Source organism: Larus michahellis, chromosome 7, assembly GCF_964199755.1.
Source record: "Larus michahellis chromosome 7, bLarMic1.1, whole genome shotgun sequence".
NCBI classification, from domain to species: Eukaryota; Metazoa; Chordata; class Aves; order Charadriiformes; family Laridae; genus Larus; species Larus michahellis.
The window spans coordinates 3,956,083-3,979,842 of NC_133902.1; the positions used below are offsets into that span (position 1 = coordinate 3,956,083).

General features: G+C 53.9%; 1 protein-coding gene across 1 annotated transcript in view; it reads right to left on the reverse strand.

The window, feature by feature from the left end:
- Window positions 1–6,238: 6,238 nt before the first annotated feature.
- The window catches only part of RTN4RL1 (reticulon 4 receptor like 1), a 32,884-nt gene continuing 15,362 nt past the window's right edge, over window positions 6,239–23,760 (reverse strand). Inside the window, exon 2 of the mRNA XM_074595463.1 lies at window positions 6,239–9,473. Coding sequence (XP_074451564.1) covers window positions 8,110–9,473 — 1,364 coding nt within the window. The 3' untranslated portion in view covers window positions 6,239–8,109. The remainder of the gene's footprint in view (window positions 9,474–23,760) is intronic.

Sequence of the window (23,760 nt, forward strand, 5' to 3'; positions counted from 1 at the left end):
GGCTCCCCGGTTGAAGAAGGCCAGGGAACTGCTGGAGAGGGGACAGCAAAGGGCTACCGAGATGCTGAGGGGACTGGAACACCTCTCTGATGGAGAAAGGCTGAGGGATTTGGGTCTCTTCAGTCTGGAAAAAAGACGGCTGAGGGGGGATCTTATCAACGCTTATAAATACTGAAAGGGGGGGTGTCAGGAGGATGGGGCCAGGCTCTTTTCAGTGGTGCCCGGGGACAGGACAAGGGGTAACGGGCACAAACTTGACCATGGGAAGTTCCACCTAAACATGAGGAGGAACTTCTTTACTTTGAGGGTGGCAGAGCCCTGGCACAGGCTGCCCAGAGAGGTGGGGGAGTCTCCGTCTCTGGAGACATTCCAACCCCGCCTGGACGCGTTCCTGTGCCACCTGCTCTGGGTGACCCTGCTCTGGCAGGGGGTTGGACTGGGTGATCTCCAGAGGACCCTTCCGACCCCTGCCATTCCGTGATTCTATGAAAACAGCCCCGGTCTGCCGGAGCTTCCCGGTGACAGCGATGCTTCTGTCCCTGAGCGAGATCAAGCCTTGGGTTGCAAAACACAGACTCCTGCCTGGACCCTGTGCGGCTTTCCCTGGGCGACGACCCGAGTGCCTTCGTCTGAATGAGACGCATAACTTCAAACCCATGATTTAGCATCACCCTTTAGCTGGAAAATGCAGAATTCAAAGCATCTGGCGGCGGGTACTGCAGTGTTTTGTGAGGAGGAGACCGCAAACAAATTGAGAGAAGAAATGGAAAAGAGAAAGGAAATGTCGAGTAATTTCAGGAAGCCTTTTACAAAGCGGATGGCGAACAACGCCTGCCCGACCCTCTGCCTGTCTGCGGCGCAAGGGCTTTGACAACCGACTCCCCGAGAGCGGGGAGCGCAGTAAGCTGTCCATAAATCAAAAGCACCGAGACTATCAAATTTGTTTATTACTTGGGGTTGTGACACTGGGTTGGAGTCGGTGTAGCTATTTTGTTTTGTTTCTTCTAGCCGTGCTCCCGAAAAAGAAAAGATTTGTTGGAACATGACTGTACCGTTACCTTTATCCTTTGATTCTTTTTTTCTTTTTTTTTTTTCTTTTTTTTTTTTTTTTTTTCCAGAAGACGGCGAGCGAGCCGCGGTGGAGCTGGTGGTGTTAATGTTCTGCAGCAGGAGTGAAATAGCCTGGAGATGTGCAGCGAGAGCAGGGGCGTGCGCCCTAAATAGGAGGGTTAAACAGGGCTTATTCGGAGGAAAGCGGTAATTGCAGCTTGTGTGAAGCAGTAATATTCTTTTGTGCATTATTTACCCAGGAACATCTGCTAATACATATACATTCTCCGGTGCGTGTAAACAACTTGTGCAGGAAGAGGATTAGGAGATTTATAAAAAAATTAGAAGCAAGTTAAAAGGGCAATTAGAAGAGCAGAAAGAGATATTGAGCAGTGAATTAGGGAGGGTATTTTAACACACAATCAGAGCTTCCCGAGACGTATTCAGAGCAGAGAGAAGGTAAAAGAGAAAATTGGCCAATTACGAAATGATAGCGGGGAATTGGTGACATGGGAGAAGGTAATGGCTGATTTGTTAAACCGTTATTTTGATTCTGTTTGCACAAAGGAGGAAGAGGATGGAGGGCAGCTCCGGAAAGGACTCAGGTTTGTGCGGATGAGGGTGGGGATGAGCCCGGGAACCTGCAGAGAGAGAAAGACGTGTCCGCAGAGCGGTTGGGCATGGGGAGGATTTCACCCGTATTCACGGGTTGCGAGGGGAAAAAATGGATTCTAGTGAGCGGCTCCTTCCAGCGAGGAGCCGGGTAGTTGTAATTCTTGCTTTTGTTCGCCTAATTGGCCGCTTTTGAGCCGGGGCCAGGGACTGAGGTGGTCACTGAGATGAAAGGACCTTCTCCTCTGTGAAGGCGGTCTCTCCGGGAGAGGGGAAGACGGAGTGTATTGGGAGACAGCGAGATGGATGGGGACTCCGGAGGGGTGCTTCTCCCGGGGCTGCTTTTATGTGGGTGGAGAGATGGTTTGGCTCGCCGGCAACGCCAGCGTGACACCTTCCCAAAAACACACAGTGCAAAACGTGAGCGCCGCTGCAGCCCTCCCTGTCCTGTTTTCGCAGTTTTCTGTTTTCATCCGCAAGCTCCGAGGTGGTCAGCAATACGAGAGCATCCCTGTAATCAACCTTCCCATCAGCATCCCCTGGTGTCGGCGATCTCACGGTTCACCAAAGCAGTCGGGGGCTGCTGGATGTAGAAGAGGACTGGTGGAACACAGGAATGATGCCAACCTACAAGACCTCAAGGAGACAGGAAACAATGGAAAGGGAAATATTCTTGGTCACGCAACGTGAAATGGGATCTTGGGAAGTGTTCCCAGGGGTGTGGTTGAAGCTAAGACCAGGGGAGCATCCACAGATGGAGGAGTTAGGGAAGGGTGAACTTGAAGGACCACGACAAGTGTTATTTAGCTTACGAGAAATGTGAAGTGATGCTTTTGTTCTGCTCTGTCCCTCGAAAGGTTGGTGGTTGGACTAGGTCATAGAATCATAGAATCTTCGTGGTTGGAAAGGACCTTTGAGATCATCGAGTCCAACCAAACACCCTACAATCTCTGCCACTAGAGCATGCCCTGAAGTGCCACATCTAGACGTTTCTTAGATACCTCTAGGGATGGTGACTCCACCACCTCCCTGGCAGGCTGTTCCAGTGCCTGACCACTCTTTCAGTAAAGTAATTCCTCCTAATATCTAACCTAAACCTCCCCTGCTGCAACTTCAGACCATTTCCTCTGGTCCTGTCATTATTCCCCTGGGAGAAGAGGCCAACCCCCACCTCTCTCCAACCTCCTTTCAGGTAGTTGTAGAGGGCAATGAGGTCTCCCCTCAGCCTCCTCTTCTCCAAGCTAAACATGCCCAGCTCCCTCAGCCTCTCCTCATGTGACTTAGTCTCCAGACCCCCCACCAGCTTGGTAGGTCCCCTCCAACCTAGGCAATTCTGTGATTCTATGAAAGCGGGGTACATGTCGCAGGGCAACTTTCTGAGACAAAGGAAATAATTTGGAATTGGTGCCGGGGGGGGACACAAGTGTTGTCTGGGAAGCGATGGGGAATATGGGAGAAACTGTGGACTTGTGGTCTTGGTTTAGGCTGATAAACTAAAAATTTATTCTCAATATCCAAGAGGTGTTCGGTTCTCATCCTACCTGGGAGGATAAAAGAGATGCAGCGTCACATGGTTTGTGTTTTCAAAGCAGGTACGAAAAGCTCCATGTTAGCAATTATGGGATGAAATTGTGGAAAAGCGGTACAACGGAGAGAAAATTGGCTCTGACTCAGGAAACAGGATTCTGCCGCTGGGGATGAGTTTCCAGAGGCACAGTCTGGGGTCTCTTCTGGGTTCTCTGGCATTTATTTTTTTTTAATGGAAAGGATTTGCATGCACAGCCCAAAGTTAGAGCATTAAAGCTGACGGATGTGAAGGAGAGGAAGGCAGCCGCAGCGACGAGGACTCGTCTCGTCTGCCAGAGCAGCGCATGGTGCGGGCGGCAGACCGGAGAATGCTAAAGGAACGGGAAACCGATGAGCAAATAAATGCTCAAGTGACACGTTTCCCAGGGGAGGCATTTAGAGCTTGCAGCCGAGCTGTGGGGAGCTATCGGCAACGTCTAACCACGTCTGCGACAGGCAGCCTGTCTGCCCGCACCCCAGAGAGGGGAATCGATGCACGTCCAAAGGTTGAGCTTGCGACAGTGAATGGCACCAGTTGACGGCCGATCCCCCCTGGCTGGGACAGGGAGCGGTGGCAGGGCCAGGGTAGCCCAAGCGGAGCTGTGGAGCACGGAGGGGTTTAGGTTTATAGAATCACGGAATCACTTAGGTTGGAAAAGACCTTTAAGATTACCAAGTCCAACCATTGACCCAGCTCTGCCAAGTCCACTACTAACCCATGTCCCTCAGCACCGCATCTACCCATCCTTTAAATCCCTCCAGGGATGGTGACTCCACCGCTTCCCTGGGCAGCCTCTTCCGATGCTTGACGACCCTTTCGGTGTAGTAGAAATTCTTCCTAATATCCATCCTAAACCTCCCCTGGTGCAACTTGAGGCCGTTTCCTCTTGTCCCATCGCCTGTACCCTGGGAGAAGAGCCTGACCCCCCCCCCCGGCTACCCTCTCCTTTCAGGGAGCTGTAGAGAGCGAGAAGGTCTCCCCTCAGCCTCCTCTTCTCCAGGCTGAACACCCCCAGCTCCCTCAGCCGCCCCTCACCAGACTCCTGCTCCAGACCCCTCACCAGCTCCGTTGCCCTTCTCTGGACACTCTCCAGCCCCTCAGTGTCTTGTCATGAGGAGCCCAAAACTGGACACAGCCCTCGAGGTGGGGCCTCGCTGTTGCCGAGCACAGGGGGCAATAAGTGCCTTAGTCCTGCTGGCCACACTATTCCTGATACAGGCCAGGATGCTGTTGGCTGCCTTGGCCACCTGGGCACTCTGCTGGCTCATATTCAGCTGTCTGTTGACCAACACCTCCAGGCCGTTTTCCACCAGGCAGCTCTCCAGCCGCTCTGCCCCAAGCCCGTAGCGTTCACAGGGTTGTTGTGACCCAGGTGTGGGACCCGGCCCTTGCCCTTTTTGAATCTCATCCCATTGGCCTTGGCCCATCGATCCCGCCTGTCCAAATGGGAGCACGTGGACCTCAGCCCAGCGTTGCCTCAGGGTGGCCATGGTGCTTACCACCCCCTCGGGGGGTTCAGCCCTTTACCCCAGGCACCTCCCTGTCAAACCTTTGGTGTCTGGGAGAGATTCTGATTAAATCCCAAATTTCTCCAACTTATCTGCGGCCTGAGCCAGGCTGTCTCTGGCAAGTCATGGTTATACCTGCGTCCGCTCAACTGGAGAGATGCGTGCTTTGCGGTTGTGGGGAGCGCGTCTTCGGAGAAGAGGGGATTGATGCCAGCCCTCAGAGCAACATTCAAAATGCATGAAGACATGCTGTGTGAAGGGATGGGGGAAAAACCACACGAGAGTGAACCAGGGGCCGTGGCAGAGCTGAACCATGTAGCTGGGCCGTTAGTTATTGAGGCTACGTGTCAGAGCATGCCATAAAAATTTAGTTTATCCTCAAAGAGCTGTGGTTGTGGAGGAAGGATGGGCGCAGGGAGGGATGGCAGCGCAGGGGAAGGCAGGAGGAACGTCAGAAATCCATAGTCCATGTCAAGCGACACCTCCTATTTAGCAGTGTATCGTGTCTCCCTTCTGGTTTTTAAACAGTAGCCTTTATTGCCAGGCGTTAGAGCGCTTGATTGACAAGGCTTGTAATACACCATGGAGTTGCCTTTATTTTTCCTACGTGTTAAAGGAAAAGATACTAAAAATACAATTATGGTTTTGAGCCAGGCGTAGTCCGTTCTAATATAATTCATCTCAAAGAGTATCCATCGTGCCTGCTGCACCCAAATCATTTATAAAACATTAGCATCTCCTGTGCTGACATTTCACTCCTATATTACAGGAGTTACACGTAGACTTAAAAAAAATTAATAAAGTGCTTCTCTTCTTCATTCTCCCACTGAGAGCTTTGATTTCCAAAGTATGAAATGAAATAACCAACATAACAACATTCTCCACTTCTGAGGGACAGTGCCAGACTCATTCAGTTGCTATTGGTTATAGAGAGTAGGACGTGAGGGAGCTATTTCAGATCACGGATTATTTGTTCTGGCTGCATTGGACATCCCTTTAGTGGAGCTTTAGAGCCCTGTAGACAGAAAAGTTTGGGTAGGAGCTGGAAGGGAGAGGGCTTGGTGAAGTAACCTCTTCCTTTCTCCTCCCAGAGTTACTCCCGCTATTCCCCAAGAAGGGTGTTTAAAAGTGAAGCATCCAAGCCCCTGCCTCTCCTCGCTTGCGAGACGGACAGAAGACGCCGTGCCCCCCCAGCTGCCAGCTCCCAGCACCCAACCGCTCTTAAAAATAAATGTATCGGGGAATTTTCTTCCTCTTTTTTGCTCGGGAGTTTCCCTTTTCATTTCCAGATACCTCCAGAGGATCTGCCGCTGTGCGAACACCCTCTTCCCATCCCCAAAGCGGTTGGGGGTGCGGATTTTCCGACCTGGCCCGTTCTTCCCGAAGCTAGTGGTGTGTCTCGTGGGAAACACGAGCCGTCGCCTTTGCAGCCCCACACGTGAGCCACGGGCTCGAGACGTGCCGCCGCCGCTGGGGTATCGTCACGAAATGAACAGCAGCCTTTTCTTGTCCAAGATCACTTTTATTTCCCTTGTTTCATTAACCTCAGTGTCTGTCTGGTCTCACACAGCTACGCTGACGAGGAAGTCACGCCGACTGCGGAATTCGGGCAGCGCCTCCCCGAGCCCGTGGGCTGCCGCCGGCTCTGCCGTGCCCCCGACCGGCAAACGCATCCCTCCGCCGTGGGGGTTAACTCGGGATGAAGGGAACAAGCAGATCTGCTCCCTCTCCTCCACCTAGCCGCAACCCCCTTCCTACGGCTCTCTTGGACCGTTTATTTTCCTCTCCTATGGCGGACCAGGAACCCTGGGCACGGCGCTTCTCGCCCGGCCCCTCTGAGCTGTAGTTTTCCCCCTTCTCTGATTCTTCCCTTGACGCAACCTGTTCTTTTTAAGAAACGAAACCTCTCCCGACGCTGTCAGGACTATCTGCAGCCTTGGGAACTGCTCCTTGCTGCCCCAGTGAAAACCTTAGTCCAGCTATAAAGGTCCTCACGCCACCGCCGCGGCTGGGAAGCCCCTCTCTGTCTCCATCCCCAAAAAAAGCCCCTCTCCTCCCCGGGGCCTCGCAGCGCTCTCCGGAGACAGAGCACTATGGCTCTAGTTATTTGGACTAATTAATCTCTCTCTCTCTCCCCGCTCCGGTTACAAATTAGGATGTAAGGGTGAGTTTCGGCTCTCTGGATACGGGCTTTGCTGCATGGCGTACAACCATTCCCCCCCACCAACGCCCCCCCCCCACCCCTCCCAAAATTTAGTGCTCTGAATTGCTGAGAACATTGGTCCGCTGTGGTTCCCCCCCCACCCCAGCCCCGCGCGTACTGAGCCCGCCCGATGGCTTTCAGCATCTGTAGGCACTGCTGCCGGTTTGTTTTCTCGAGAAAAAAAAAAAGAAAAAAGAAAAAAGAAAAAAAGAAAAATCATATACTGGTCTGCTATAAATTCAACGATACAATCCTTAGTTCTGAAGATATAGTTTCCATATAGTTTATAAACATTATAAGACATACATATGGATAACTGAGGGGAAGGAGGGAGCCTGTGCATTTGTTGGGGTTGTTCTGTTTGTTGGGGTTTTTTTTTTCAGGTGTGTGAACATGGTTACAAAAAACCCGCACCTCCTGCGGGTACCGCATTTCTTTAAGTGTTGGGTTTGTTGGGGTTTTGTTTGTTTGTTTGTTTGTTTGTTTGTTTGTTTAATTCCACCTCTAATCAGTCTTTCCTTTGGTCGTTGGCTACTCCAAGCCCAGCAGGCAAGCCCTGTTCTGCTGTAATGCCTGAGATGTTCAGGGGTTTGAGATTGTCTTCCAAGAGATTCCCAGCCAACTTTGGCCTCTGGGTTTGGAGCCAAAGGGGCTAAAACATGGGAGAACCAATGTCCTTCTTACATCGGTATCAGTGTCCTTGCACTCACTTTCAGAGAAACAGCGTAGGCTTAATTGGTGATCGTTTTTTTACAGCAATTATGTTCCTTTCGGTAATTGGAGGGGTCGTTCAGAGCGCTCTCAAATGAACGGGATTTCACAAGAGCATGGATACAGTCCATTTGTCCGGTTGTTGTCACCGGCGAATTGGCTACCGTCCCTGTTATCTGGGTTTTTTTGTAAGGTTGGCATTTTTTTGTTGTTGTAGGTGCTCGGTTAGGCTGTTTGTGACAAGGTGTGATAATGCCTTTTAATCCGCTCCCGCTGCGTTCGGCACAGTCCGCGTTGGCAGCCCGGCCGGGCACGCAGAGACCCTCAGAAGCCGCGACAACGTTCCTCCCTTGGCCAGGCCAACGCTCGCCACGTACAAAAAAAGAAGAAGAAAAGAAACTCTGGTCCTTTGTAGATTGGTGGCAGTACAGATTCGCTCCGTCCGCAGCCGGGGGGGCTCAGCGTATGACGGCCGCTAACACCACCATAAAAACCAGGAGCGATGCCCTGAGCCCCGAGCAGCCGGCTGCCTGCTGGACCCCGCTGGGGGGGCGGATGGGGGTCCGCCGGGTACACTTACCCTTCCGTTTGGGGGGGAGCGTTGGCATCGCCCCGAAACTGAATTTGTGCTGATAATCAGGCACATAGTCTGGAACCTCCTGCCCGTTTTTCCGCGGCCCCAAGGATACCGGTTTGGAGGTTCGGTTACGGCTTTTGTGGCTGGTGCAGTTCTTGCCGGGTTTGCGATAGCCCGGCCGGGAGCCGGGGGGGCCGGCAGGCTGGCTGCTGTGCAAACTGTTCTCGGCCCCTCTCTCCTTCCCCTTCTCCTTGGAGGAGTGGTGAGGGTGGTGGGTTTTGGAGGCTCCTCTGTCCGCTGTGGAGAAAGTATGTGTTTTAATCTGATGGAGCGACTCGGACCCCGAACAGTTCCTAAAGTCTTCTGCCCTTAGCACCTTGAGGTCCTTGCCGTGCATCTGCTCGGGGGACTCGCAGGTGACGCTGGAGCTGGAGCCTCTGAACCTGTGCAGCCATTCCCAGAGCGAACGGGCTTTGCAGTCGCAGCTCCACGGGTTCCCGTTCAGCCTGAGGAACTCCAGGGCTCCCAGGTGGGCCAGGCAGTCCCCCTGCAGCTCCGAGAGGCTGTTATTGAACAGGAAAAGGGTGGTCAATCTTCGGAGGTCGTGAAAAGCCCGCCTGTGAATCCACTGCAGCTGATTTTGATGGATGAGCAGCCGATCCAGGTTTATTAGTCCCCTGAACGTGTTCTGATGGAGGCTCCAGAGCTTGTTTCCATGGAGAAAAAGATGGCTGAGGTTAACCAAGTCAACAAAAATATCATCCTGAAGGAACTCGATGTGGTTGTCTTGCAGGTAAAGGTATTGCAGGTTGTGGAGGCCACCGAATATCCCGCTGGGGAGGGAGCTCAGCCCACACTTGTACAGATACAAGGCATGGAGTTTCACCAGCCCTTGGAAAGTGTCTGCAGCTAAAGCCCTTAAGTAGCGGTTGTCCCCCAGGTCCAGCTCTTCCAGGTTGACGAACCCGTCGAAGGTGTTGGGGTCGATGAAGGTGATGTTGTTGGAGTAGATCCAGAGGGTGACCATGGAAGGGCTGAAGTGGCCCCGCAGCAGCAGAGTGATCTGGTTGTTCTGGAGGAAGATCCGCTCGCTGTCCTCGGGGATGCCCTCGGGGATGGTGACGAAGTTGTGAGCCTGGCAGCTGACGGTCATCGGGGAGGGGTAGCACACGCAGTCGGTGGGGCAGCCCAGGGCGCCGGGCACCTTCAGCCCCAGCAGCACCAGCAGCAGCTCTGCAAACCCCCCTGTGCGGAGAGAGGGGAGAGCGGCGTCAGCGGGGACTCGGGCACCCCCCCAGCCACCCACCCGTGGCTGCCCTGGGGACTATTCCGGGTGAAAAAAGCGCCCCCAATTAACTCAGCTCATTGAATTAACCCACGGAAACGACCGCGGCTGGGATGAGTGGGCTCGTCACCCACGGTAGCTTAAATGCCATGTGTGGAGTACTCCCTGCCTCCTCGCCCTGCCTGCAACAGGCAGGCGGCGTCGCTCCCGGCCCCGACCAGGCGGGAAAAACTTTCTCCCGGGGCCGGGGCGGGGGAAATTCCCGCTGGAAGCGAAGGCGGCGAAGCCTCTTGCCTGCAGGCAGGCAGCGCGGCCGGTCAGAGGGGGAAAGGCAGCTGTGGCAACGCGTGAGAGCAAACCAGAGGAGATGCGAAACCCTTGGAGGCGTCCACCCCTCCTGTTACGCACCTCTGAAATCGCCCGCGCTTACGTATGGCAGGGGGAAAGCTTTAGCAATTCCCAGTGAATCACCTAAAATCCCACGTGAGCAGCGCATCTGCACAGCACGCCCAGCTCCCCCAAAGGGCGCAGACCCATCCCCGCCATCCCTTTTCACGACAGTTCTTAGGCACCGCCATCCACCCTGAAAACCCAGCGATTTTACAGGAAAATAACGCTGCCAGCAGTCGGTGGAAAAGGCCAAGCCGAAAACTCCGTTTGGAAGTGGGATGCCCAAGACATATTTTTAAATGGATGTCCTGTGGCAAAGCATATTGCGTCCCCTAATGCTACAGCGTGTGCTGGTGACCGGGGCTTTCTCGCTGCAGCGGAGAAGCGGTGAGCAAGGCAGTAATCATCCCCTCCCTCCGCTCAGCTCGCAGAGTGCCGCTTTCACCGCCCTGTTCCCGTCTCTCTCCCACTCCTCGCACCAGGCTTGCTTTCAGGCTATTCCTTCTACGCCAAGCGGCTTTTCAGACTCGTGGCACCAGGCTTGTCATTCCTCATTCAGGTTTTCCTCCTCGATTTGGCTTTTTTTTCCTCCTAACACGCAAAAAATTTGCTCGCGTCTAATGAATTCTGCCTCTGGACTTCGCAGGGGAAAGGAGTAAAATCGGAGCGGCGTACAGCTGCCGGTGCCATCCTGCCCACGAGTCCTCGCCTTGCACTCGGCTTGGAATAATCTGAAAAACGAGAGTGGAAGTGGAGTTCATCTCTAATTACTCCATGTCGTTATCACCAGCTCGTCCATGAGCCTGGACCCCTTGGGCTTTTACAGTCCCTCTTTTCAGTGCCTACAGCTGAATACAAGTGGGAGGCGAAAAAAACTCACTGTTTTCACATTAATTGTGTTTGAAATATAACTGCGTGGTTACCGTTGCCTTTTGCCTGGTATGAAGATCTATTACCACATAGTTAACAGCAGGTGACCCATCCATCTGGACCCAGCCTTTCAACGCAAAGTTGTCGCATTTTTAGATAAACTGGGTTATTCAGACTCTCCATTAATCACCAGTAAGAGGCAGTCATCTCTGACTGGGCTGTTAATAAAAGAAATAAAATAGCGTCGCTAGCCAAAGCGTTGGACCAAGCTTTGGCTGCGATGAGAAGGAGGGGGGGAGGAACTTCTTCCAGGCACTGCCCTTCAGAAATTAAGCATTGGCTACCGGGAGGGATGTCTCATTCCTGCGCCGCTGCCAGAAAGGGGCTGTAAGTCGGGAACGCTTCATTCGCGACAACTCCTACGGCTGTGTAGGAGAAGGGACGCTCTCCAAGTCACCGCTGTGCCATTTTGGCTTTGCTGTCGTGCCTTCGCGATGCGAGAGGGGCCGTGCTGGTGGGAGCGTCGTGCCGGCACTGACTACCGAGCGCTCCCTGCCAAAACGGGAGCCCTGGCTGCCACTCGCCGTGCGAGCCCAGCCCGGGAAACAGCGGTATCCTCAGGATATCGTCATTCTCCAAGTGCCAGATAACGATGGTAAAGGTAAAGCTACGTTTGCAGGCACGTTCTGCTGGGTTTTTTGCCCGCAGATGTGCGTCGCCAAAGTGGGACGGCTTCACTGCTCCCCGTCGTACCTCGGTGACACTGAAGTACAAAACCTTCTGTAGGTCTTATGTTTATTAGTAAAATCCTGCCAGGCACAAACGCTGTGACGATCTCCCACATGCGGAGTCTGTTATTGCAAATACCAAATCACAAGGGCCTGAATCAATAAACCATCTCCCAGCTCTAAGCAGCAGGTTGGAAGATTACATATTGCTTCCAAACAACAGTTTTATGCGCTCTTCCGTGACACGACAGTTGCCAGGCTAACGGGATTAACTGACGGGAGGTGGAGCCGGGCAGGGATCTCGGAGCATACACGATTTCACGTATGGGGATGGTGATGACAGGCGGCTGTTAGCGACGCGCGGCGATGGACGAAGGCAGCCGGGGTCTCCCTGGAGCACGGCCAAGGCAGAGGCTCCTGGTGTAAAGGGAGCGCGGTGTTTAATGGCTCCCTGCCGGCGGGGATAACTCCGCAGGTAAAGGTCACAGGGAACCGAGTCCATCTCTTTAATTAACAGGCCTTTGTGAGTTAATGGCTGGAGTTCCTATGGAGAGGGAGATGGATGGCAGCGGGGATACTCTGGGGTTGCTGGTTCTCAGCTTCTTGGGAAGGTGGGAAAGTGGGAAGAAGGTAGGAAGGTAGGAAGAAAAGCCAGAGAGATGTTTCTACCTACGTGCTGCAACTCGGGGGTAAGGAGAACGGGGAAACAGAAGGATGAAAGCTTAGAAAAAATAAGAATTAGGTGGGCAGGCCTTGGAAAGAAGAAACCCATGGACTCCCCAGTTGACACACTATGGGCACATGGTCCCATCAAGGATGCTTTCCCTCCAAGCCCATAAAACCTGCCAATTGCCTAGTGCTGCGAGAAGCTATTCCTGGGAGGCCCCGGGCTTGGTCACGGTTTAGATCCGGGAACGAAACAGGCTGTGGTCATGGAGCCATGATGCTCCTGAGGCTGGTACCACCAGCATTGCCATGGCCAGCAGCCGAGCCCCACCGGGACGAGACAGCGCTTGGGTCTCGCTGGGCTTCCCAGGCTGGAAAACACCTTCGGGAGCTTCCCTCAAGGTCCCAACCTGGTTCTCTGGTTTCCTGCCTAAGTTGTTGAACTTGTTATTCCTGATGCAGCCCTTTCGACTTCATCTTGTAAAGGTTGCGAGGCAGATGGAGGGTCACCAGCAGGTGTGTCGGAGCTCACCAGGGAGGGAGAGCTTCAAACGCGGCGTGCAAAAATCAGCAGAAACCTGCCGGTGAAGTGAATAAAAACAAAGCCCTGCTGACACGGATAAAACCAGCACGGGGGTGTTTATCTCCTGGCTTCCTCCCACCGACGCGCTGTGTCACCCCGGCTTCTGCTCGCCGTGTCCTTCTGCCGCCTGACTGAGGTTTCAGCGATTGGAATGAATTCGTCCAACTGTCCAAACCATTTCCCATGTAGCATCTCTCTAATTGGGCATTAATTAGGCATCAGTTAATGAATGCTTGAAATAATTTATCTTTGGATGCGTCCAGTTTGCAGTCTTACTTTTAACAGCATTAGACTCATTATTAGATTAACATCATTATAAATGTTCTCCATTACCTGCTTGTTTCCATTGTCTTAGCCTTATTACCGAGAGTGAAAATCGCTCCTCCCGCATGCATTATTGATGAGTAAGGACTTTCTATATGTAGCACGGGATTAATTGTTATACGGCGTAATGCATTTAGCGTGAAGCCTCAATTTGTGCAAGAGCTGAAAGCGGCCAGAAGAATGCAGACGCCCGGAGCCAGCGTCCTCGGCCAGACACAGCCACATCTCTCTCCAGCCCAGACCAGGTTCCTCCCGGGCCGGTGCCAGCACAGGAAGAAATTAAGATTTAAAAAAAAAAAAAAAGAAAAGCTGGTTTGATACCCAGGCTCGGGGCGGGGCCGGGGGGGAAGGTTCGAAGGGCTGGAGCACTTCTCTGCCACCGCGGCGGGGACGCTGGCCTGGGCTCCGCTCTGTCCCCACGGCACTGCTGGACCCAGAGCGCAGGGTGTACCTGCGCCGGCGGTTTTCTTGCGTTTTAAGGCTTTTAACGCTTTGCTGTGTCTCTGAGCAAGGCAAGAGCCGTGGTTTATTGAGGAAGATGTGACGCCGCTTCTTTTCATGAGGACCCTCAGGGTCAAGGGGAAGGAGTCACTCAGGACGAGATGAGATGCTTCAGCCCCAGGGGGGGATGCGCCTGCAGAGCCCCCCCCAAAAGGCAGGCCCGCCACGAGCCCCCGCCACCCCCTGCCCCTTCCCTGCTCTTCTCACACGGCTGTTTCCCCTCTCCGCCCGGCCAAGCTATATGGGTCACGGCCCCTCTAATTCTCTGCCGGGCTCTGGCCTGGAGGATGGAGCAGGTTGCTTCTCTTCCAAATCTCTCCTAAATCGCCATCTGCTTTGGGAGACCCATCTTAGCTCATGTCTACACACAACTTTGACTGCCTGCTTACTGCGTCCATTACCGGTGCTGCTCAAGCTGTTAGATTTATAAGCTCTTTAGAGCAAAGCCCTCGTCTTCTGGTTGCTGATTTATGTATCTTTACCGCCATAAAACACTATGTATAGCTACTACATAATATAAATAATAATACTTAACCAGAGCGAGCTACAAGTGGGGACAAAGCATCTGGCTTCTGCTCACAGCCGGGATTATCAAAAAGGCATAAGCTTACGCATCACTCACCCACCCTCTTCTGAGGCCAAATTCACACCTGGTGTAACACCACCACGTTGCTGTCAACCAGCTCCAGAGAGAGATTTTTTTTCCTGCCCCGTTCACGCCCTGGATCTATCAAAGGATGCTTTCTAAATCCGCCCCGAGTGAACTGGGACACAAAGAGATGACCACGGCCCCTGGGGGAAAATATACTTTGAAACTTGGGAACTAACTCGGAAAGGGGATGTTTGCACCACCATAGGGAGAAACTGTTGTTTAGGGAGAAAAAGAAGCTTCCAACGTTCACAATTTCATCCGCCAAGTGAAGGACGATGAAAGGCAAGGCCGGAGCAGCCACGGCAACTGGGCGCGAGCCAAGAGCGAAACTTCAGATCTGGGACGGTTCGACAAAGCGGTGTCAGACCTCTGCTTAGTAGCCGCGGGGGTTTTTTTCCTCTTTTTTTTTTTTCTTCTTTTTTCTTTTTTTTTTTTTGGCAACACAGAGGATAAAATAAACAAACCCATCCTGACTGTCACAAAGACTGAATTCCCCAGCGAGCGGCAGCTTGCTTCCAGCCTCTCTGCAAAGCCCTTTAGGTGCTGCCCCCGTGGTCCAGCGGCGCTGGGCAGCAGGAGCATCCTCGCCGGGTTCGCTCCCCGCAGCATCGGCTGCAGCTCCCACCGCCGGGACACGGCACGGGGCTCTGCTTTCGGCACGAGCTGCCTTTCAGCCGGAGAACGGCAACCACCCATCCACCTTCATCGTTTTGGTTTTTTTTTTCCCTCTTTTTTTTTTTTTTTTTTTTTGTTGCGAACGGTGTCATAAATAACTGACAGATCCCAGCTGTTTGGAGTTACGGTTTCTGATGGAGTGACAGCTGCTCCCAATCCCCCAGTCATCACCCCGGCAGTTCTGGAACGTTTCAGCAACATAAAAATCATTGGAGATAATTTCGGTTTTGCATAATTTGGTTAGGCAAGCTGTGATTTAATGGCAATTATGACCTCCGAGGCAGAAGATGAGCTTGGAGGCTACTGGCTTCACACGACTTTAGCTCAGGGTGCAGCATCAGGGATGTTCCAGGGAGGAGGTACTACAAGAAAAAAAACCCTTCTTCAGCAGCTGGAAATTGCCTTCCTTCGCTGGCAAGTGGAAAGACATTTCCCAGAGGAAGAAGCATACAAGGAAATTTGGAAGGAATATTGCTAAGGAAAGCTTTGGGAAGAGGCTGGTGCCAAAAGATGCATCGGGAGGTACCTTTTAAGAAAAATCCCAGAAAAGGCGTTAGACTTGGGAGTGCCGTAGCCCCTACGAACCCTTCTGTATCACCAGTATCTCGTGCGGTGACTGGTATAAACCTCCTCTTGGTCACCCTGACCCCACTTTGGTGGCCCCAACATTAAAAAAGCAAATCGTCCTCGCGTGGCTGGGATGGGAGAGCCGGCCGGCACCGGGAATGGGCCATGCCCTTTGCAGGCAGCTGCCGGCTTTGCGGGCATTGCCCATTGCTCTCTCCTCTTACGGGGTTTTTGTACCTCTCCTGTAGGTTTTCTCTCCTCTCCTGGAGCTCCTCAGCCATCCCGCAGCTCCCTGGTTTGCATTGCTCCGGCAGTGACCGGCCGGAGCAAACCCTTGGTCGGCCAGGCTGGGCCGGGTGGGCGGCTGAGGGTGGAGAAACATGCTCAGGAGCTCCGAAGATGCTCATGGTGCTTCAAGAGGAGCAAAACATTGCTTAACAGCAGATGTGGATTTTATCTGGAGCTGAGAAGGTCCACTAACCCCCCACCTCCATCACTGCTGTCAACCAGCGTGGAGTTTAAAGCTCAGGTCAGCAGCACCCCAAAATCAAGTCCTTTAGGGTGCCGCAAGTTCATGTTACGTTTGCCGACCCGGTATCCGGAGCTATTCACCTTCCTCCACCAAAGTCGAGGCCAAGGTCACCTGGAAGTTTCTGGATGGTGGTCATTAACTCCTATCGCAGTTGGAAACCAGACCATAAATTTCATAGTGTAATAATGTAAAAATCGATAACTCTGTTTGAAACAATAGCTTTGTCTTCCATTTCAGCCGGCTCTGATATCTCCCCATGGACCGCGTCCCTCTGAATCACACAAATAAAGAGAGAGGAGCGATGGGTGGCGGGGCGGCTGCTCTCCTGCCAGGTGCCCGGCCCCTCTGTCGTTACAGATTCAATTAGCTAATTTATTCCTCTCTTGCAGTTAAACTCGACGATGATTTAAAAGGGAAAAAAAAAAAAAAAAAGAAAGGGAGCCTTTTATGCTCAGTCTCTCTGACATCCCGATGTCCGATGCGGCGTCCCTGAGGCTTTCTGTGCGAGGGATGCCCGTGCCCCCGCTGCCCGTCGCAGCCAAAACCCAAAAGAATCCTGGAAAGATGCAGCACCAACTCACACGAGCAAAAAAAAAATAAAAAGTCCATTCTTTTCCAGCTCTGGCTTTCCGGGCAAGGGAGGTCTGGCTTCCTTTGCTTGCTTATTTTCCGTTGTTTGCTGTAGCACTGACTCGAAATATACATCGAGAAGCAGGATTGTCTTTCACATGTTGGTGGATGTGTGATCCTCAAAAACAAATTAGCACCGATTCACTTCTATATAGAGTGCAGCCATCAGGGAATCACTCCTGAATTCACAGCGAAGGAAAGTAATAATGCTTCCAGCGCGCTAATCCTCTCCAAGAGCAGCCCCTGAACTCTCTCCCGGTGCTGGAGGCACCGCTGGAAATTACAATTGTACTGAAAAAAATAATAAATAAATACAGAAATTGGCAGGGGTTTTGCTGGTCCAGAGGATTTGTACCCTAATGTGGAACTCCCTGTTTAATTAGCACTCCTCTCCGTGTCTGCATCTCCTCCTCCCGCTGCTCCAGCTAAAGGGAAGGAGAAAAAGGAGGCCAATGGTGGAAGTGGCTGTGGGATTGGAAAATCGGCTCCAGAAACTTGTTTAATTTAAAATGCTTGTTTCAGGGCTAACGTATGCAGAAACAGAGGGAGCGCAGAGCGCGTTTTCCCCGTGTAATCTGCTCTGCTTAACCCCGGGTTGCGGTCCGCCTTCCGCTGCGGCGATGCCCTTGGAGTTACAGCTGTGGTCGGATGCTGCCGGTCCCGGGGCTGCGGGCACGGGGGGCACAAACCCGCGGCCTCGCTGCGGACCCCAAAAGCCAGCGTTTTGGAGAAGATTATCTAAACCAGAGGCTGGGCTGCTGCTTGCATGGGCTTGGGGGCACATCTGTAGGATAGGATAGGATAGGATAGGATAGGATAGGATAGGATAGGATAGGATAGGATAGAATGGAGTGGAATGGAATGGAATGGAATGGAATAGAGAAGAGAGAGAAGAGAAGAGAAGAGAAGAGAAGAGAAGAGAAGAGAAGAGAAGAGAAGAGAAGAGAAGAGAAGAGAAGAGAAGAGAAGAGAAGAGAAGAGAAGAGAAGAGAAGAGAAGAGAAGAGAAGAGAAGAGAAGAGAAGAGAAGAGAAGAGAAGAGGAGTAGACTAGAATAGAATAGAACAGAACAGAACAGAGTAGAATAGAATAGAAAATAGAAATAGAGCAGAATAGAATAGAATAGAATAGAATAGAATAGAATAGAATAGAAATAGAAATAGAAATTTCAGTTGGAAGGTACCTACAAGGATCATCTACTCCGACTGCCTGACCACTTCAGGGCTGCCCAAAAGTTAAAGCGTGTTATTAGGGGCATTGTCCACGTGCCTCTCAAACGCTGACAGGCTTGGGGCATCGACCACCTCTCCAGGAAGCCTCTGCCAGGGTTTGACCACCCTCTTGGTAACAAAATGCTTCCTAATGTCTGGTCTAAACCTCCCCTGGTGCAGCTTTGAACCATTCCCACGTGTCCTATCCCTGGATACCAGGGAGAAGAAATCATCATCTTTTCCTGATTCTCCTTTCCCTGCTGCCAGAGGGTTTATTGTGCCCTTGCATCTCATCCCATCGCACATGATGGACCAGCACCTCAACAGCCCATGGGACCTTCCCAGAGCCGAGGCACGCCAGAGGGAAAGAGCACGTCTGGCTTTACACATGGATGAGTCAAGTCCTTGGGTCCTGCTGTGGCTGGAGGTGTCGATGGACACCAGGATGGACTCCTGCTCCTCTGGGAGAGGACGGCGTGGCCCAGGGGACACCCTGAGCATGGCGTGCATAGATACTGCGGGATTTCAGGCACAGCCGGGGGCTTCAGCGGTTCCCGACACTGCTGTCCTGATCCCCAGCAGGGACGAGGCATCCTCTGCTGGTCCCCGGCACGGGACGGGGCTCCGGCGGGATGCGCCAGCAGCCTGCAGTGAAGGCGGGGACAGGAATTGGCAAAGGACAGAGACATCTTGAGGTGCTTGAGAAGGGACTAATCATTCCAATTGCCCCCGAGGAGAGAGAAATACAGGAGGATGACTTGAGCTTAGTGGATTGTCTGAGGCTTCTCAGGGGGATCATCAGATGCTTCCACTCCCTTTTTGTCCTGAGGTGACAAGTTTTCCTTCCCATTCACAGAAATGCAAAGTAGTTCATTCACAGTAGTAATAAGGACGGGTGTCCTTTGTAAAAAACAGCCGGCTAGCCAACTCTCCGAGCTGCTTTACAGCAAAACAATTGCAGATGAGATGACCAAACCCACCCCAGATGAGCGCCAGCCAGATCGTTATCAAATGCCGAACAAGCTCATGCGTAGCGAAAGCGGCTTCACCAGCTCATTTCCCTGCCAGCGGCTGGCTAAGACCTACGGAGAGTTTCTTCAGGATCAGAAATACAGCCAGAAAAGAGCAAATGTGAGAGGGAAGAGCAAAGTGACAGCTGCCCAGGCTCTCCGGGCATGCTCGGCTGCCCCGCCATCCAGCCCACGGCCGCAGGAGATGCAAAAACTGGAAGCTGCCGAAAACCTGGGATGCGCTGGATGGGCCTTTACCTGGATGGAGCAGGGAGCAGATGGCAGCCTGAAACAGGGAGGAGAATGGCCCTTCTGCAGTGTTTTTATGCTAGCATGGCTAATAGGGAGAGTATTAGCTCTATAAACGTGTAATCCCGCTGAGGTCCCGACCCCAGCAGTGTCCTGTGCCATCGAGATCCACAAGCCAATTACGTACCGTGCCGCGTTGGCTCCCTTTCATCCCTTTTCAGTCTTTCTGCATTTCAGATTTACTGGATGTCCTTGCGTTTGGTGGAGAAGAGGGCAAATTGGAGCCTGTCATGTACCTTCTTCCCCATTCAGCGGCACATCATTCTGCCTGCAGCAGGGGGGAAGGAGACTGACGGGCAGGCATCAAAGCCGCCGGCTCTGTCACATTTTCTTCCCTCCCCCCGCAAAAGAAAGAAGCGATGGCGTCATTTGGAGCCCAGCCCGCAGGCTCAGGTCTCTCTCCCGCACCCTAAATGGGCAGCAGCACCTTTCCCCAAGCCCTTGGTCTCCTTCTTGGGGTGGGTGATGCTACAAGCCCTCCAAGCGGACATCCCTGCGGGTCGGCAGCTAAGCGAGCATCACAGACACCATAAAAACCCCCGTTCCTGGTGGAGATGTGTGCCGGCACGCTGGGTCGTGAGCGCGGCTGCCTTTCAGAGACCTCTCCTGTGCTTTGCACTGAACTTTTTACCGGCTCGCGAAAAGCACAGCGATAAAAGCAGAGCGGTGTGAATAGCTGCGCTCTGCTGTTCCTCTGCCCATCATCCCCATCATCCCCATCATCATCCGGGACTGACCCGCGCCTCACACAGGGGTCCATCATCCGGGGCCGACCCGCGCCTCGCACAGGGGTCGTTAGGAGGTTTAATGAGCCGGTGGGGAGATGCCGTGTGCCCAGTTAGATGTCGGGCATCGTTACGCTCCCGCAGGCCTCTTGGGATGCAGGGGGATGTGGGGGAGATGAGGACCGGGGGGGTCCTCAGCTTTGCCAAGCCCCTGAAATCTGTACGGTTGGACGATGGGTGGCTGGAGCGGTGGGGAGCCAGGAATTAATGTATGAGCGGGTGAACGTGGTCGGGACACGGCACTTTGCTAATATCCTGCTTTGTCTGGTTCCAATGCCGGCATTTCATCCCAAAATATCCCCCCGTGCATCCCCCTGGGAACGCGGACTTTTGTGGAGATGCTGCACATCCCCCAGCACAAAGCTTAATAAAAATAGCTTGCTAAGAGGATGCGTTGCCATCACCGGTGGTTTGCGAGCTCGCCGCCGATCTCTGCGCCTCGAACACAGCAAGGCCAAGTAATTACGGGATGGGGGCTGCAAGGTCTCGACAGTCTAATTTCTATTAATTATAGCCCGTGTGCGATCCGGTCGCAGCAGAAAGGGGAGATGGGGAGAGGATAAATCGTTGCAGGAGCTGGGAATGGAAAGGGAGATGCTGAAAGATGCTGAGAAGTGGTACCCGCTCTGCACCCGGAGCGCGCAGCGGGGCTGGGGAGGAGGACGTGGCCCCTGGCCCTAAACCGGGTGGATTATTTGGGTGGTTTGCAACTGGTGAGGAAGGATGATGATGAGCGGAGGGAGGGCCAGGAAAAGTATTCCTGGACCGAAGAGGGTGTATGGGAATTGAGGTGACGCTCGCAGCAACTGCGACCTGCGGCCACCGTGGAGGCTGGGCTGTCACCACCCAGAGGGGCTGAAGGGGAGCGTGGGGGCAGGGGGGTGCTGCCTGAGCAGCCAGAGCCCCCCTAAAGGTGGAGGGGGGGCGAGGAGGAGACCACGCCGGCCCCGCAGTGCTTCCCTGCCGCTGGCTCCAGCCATTTCCTACTGCTTTAGGAGCCAATTAAAAACTCAAAGCCAACGTCCCAGCTTTCCCCACGACTGGCAGGGCTCCCGATCGATGCATGGCATAACCCTCATGGCCCGGCTGTCACACTGGGGGGATGCGGGGGGCGGGGGCCGGGCTCCTTTACCTTCCACTTTTTGGAGCCCTGTCCTGCTGCCGGCGGCTGCCAGCGCCCCTCGCGTGACTCCCATCGCTTCCCTATAAGCTAATGAGAGCCCGTTTCTCAGTAAGTCATTATAAATCCCATTACGATCCCTTCTCCGCGACGTAATATCGGTGAGCGCGAGACACAGGGGGACATGGCGTTGGCATAAAGCCACCCACGCCGGCGTTCGTCTGTCCTAGCAGTGGGATGGACAACTCAGGCATTGGACCCCCACCAATCCGTCCCCCAAGATTGTCCAAGGATGAGCCGGATCAGCCAGAAATGTAAGGAAAAACCCCACAGTTGCATCGGAAGAGAGGTGTACCGCGGGATGGCAGGCACGCACCTCCGCACCAGTGGTACCCGAGCCTTTCCCGGAGCAGATGTTCCTGCTGAGGACGGACAGGCTGGAGCCCATGGCCCAGAATTCCCGTTAGGAATACCGCTGCAGAGAAATACTGCGAGATGAAGAGAAGCAAGGTACGGCTGAGCAACGAGAGCATCTGACCTGGCTGAGCTGGGGAAGGGCTGGGGGATGCGCTGGGGGCATCCTCCGGCTGCGGGGGTAGTGACACCCATTTTTTGGAGCTGCTGGGTCGGCAGAAGTGGTGGGATGCAGGACAGCCGCGGGGATTGTGCCCCGTTGGCTCACAGAGCACAGGAGGGGTTTGCTTTGGGCACTGCCATCCACCTTCCAAAGCAATCCTGCTCCCTGCGTGGTGAGAGAGCATCCTTTCCTCCCCCTCCCAGTTTGCCCGCATCCTTCTGGGTCTGGGCAGGTTGTGCAAACTGGTGTGGGGGGACCGGACACAGCCTTTGGGAATGCAACGCTGCTCGCTGATGCTCAGCCGGGCTGTTCCTAAAATACACAACCTGTCCCCAAAGGAGCATCGCTGGGGGATGGCTCCACTCCTGCCAATGGGGCTGGGGGGGGACGGCCACTCTCCTGCTCTCCCCCCAGCCCTGCCGCCCTTCCCAGCACTGCCAGGGGGCCATGGCCATGCCGATGCCAGGGTGCCGGTGCCAGGGTCCCGGCTGCAGGCACATGGTGCCAACCCGGCAGCAGCGGAGAGATATTTACGGCAAGAAGCAACAGGGCGGGCTGTATGGAGTGACAGGGATGTGTTACCCTCGGCTTCCTCACATCGTGTTGCTTAAATGCACGTTTTGCGAAGTTAAAACAAATCACAAACAGCAGAAATGGGGGGGGGGGGGGTAGGGGGAAAAAAAAAAAAAAAAAAAGGAAGATCTTGGCAGAAGGATAAAGGAAGGCAACTGAAATGCTCATTAAAACTGAGGGGCTCCATTTGCCTGTCCAAGTGGCCACATCTTCTCTGGAGGCTCCCAGATGCTTTGAAATGCCTTGTCAGACAAAGCCTTTCATCCTGCCTGATTCTGGCTAAATTCATGGACCCAGACATTTTCTCTGGAAACGGGAAAGAGGGAGCAACTCCATTCTGACTTTTCACTTCCCATCTGATCGCTGTTGATACAATTTATTCCTATGACAGCATCTGCTGCTTTCATGGGTTTTTTTATTCTGAAGTACAACTCGTCTTTGTTAGTCCCATTTTCGGGCCTTTCATCATTTGAGTCACAACATAAAAGGCATTTAAACACTCCTGCTTGGAAACCAGGCTGGGGGAGAGGGTGGGAGCGGAGAGACGGCACGTCTCCCCAGCCCCAGCCCTCCTCCGGCGCGGGATGGGGTGTCCCGGTGTGCCACAGCCCCACTGTCCTTCCCCCACGCCTCCTGCTGAGGATGGCGGCGATGGGGACATCGTGTTTCCATTTCAGAGCGATGCTGTGAAATTCAGATGGGGTTTTCAGCTACGGCTTCACGCAGAGCCCTGCATCCCGCATCTCTGCCGGGGCAGCATCTCTCCTGGCCACCACTGACCCCCCTGAGCGTTCCCAGGGGCTCCGTGCCCTCCTCATCAGCCAAACCTCTTGTTAGACAACTAATTGCCTTCTCCTGCCGCGGCTCCAGCCCAAGCTGTGGTGCATGGCTCCCCGTGTCCCCAAGGTGGGGGTGCTCCACCATCCCTCGTGCCACCCACACCCGCTCTGAGCTGGATGAGTCCTCTCATCCCCACCACTGCTGGCAGATCCTGCTCTGCCCTGGTACCTACCGAGCTACTGGAGGCATCGGGGAGTTCACAGCTACCCACAGAGACCTCCTGGAGTCTAATAATAGCTCCGTGGTGTCGCACCAGCAGAGAGCTGGAACAGCTACGTCTGGCAGGGAGAGGCCACCGCTGGCTGCCGCCGCCTGCCTGGGCTCCTGCCCGCTCAGCTGGAAGAGAAACGCCTTTCCCGGGAACCCCTGCGCGGTGCATCTCCTCTCCAACCCGGCTCCCACCTCCCCCCGGGCAGCCCCCCAACTCTCCACGCTACAGGGATCCCCTGCCAAAAGCAGCGCGGCTCACACCGCTCCCCAAAACCCTCCCCACGCAAACGCCGGGGGGGGAGCTCCGGGCTCCATGCCTGCGGCAGGATTCGGTCCCCACGGAGGAGACGGCGGGGCCGCAGGATGGGCAGCACCCACCCCACCACGCTCCCGGCTTGTGCGAGCATCCTTGGGGATGAGCGTGGTGTGAGCATCCTTGGGGTGTGGCGGCCTGTCTCCCTCCCGCTTTCATTCCCCTGGAATCAGGGATATGCT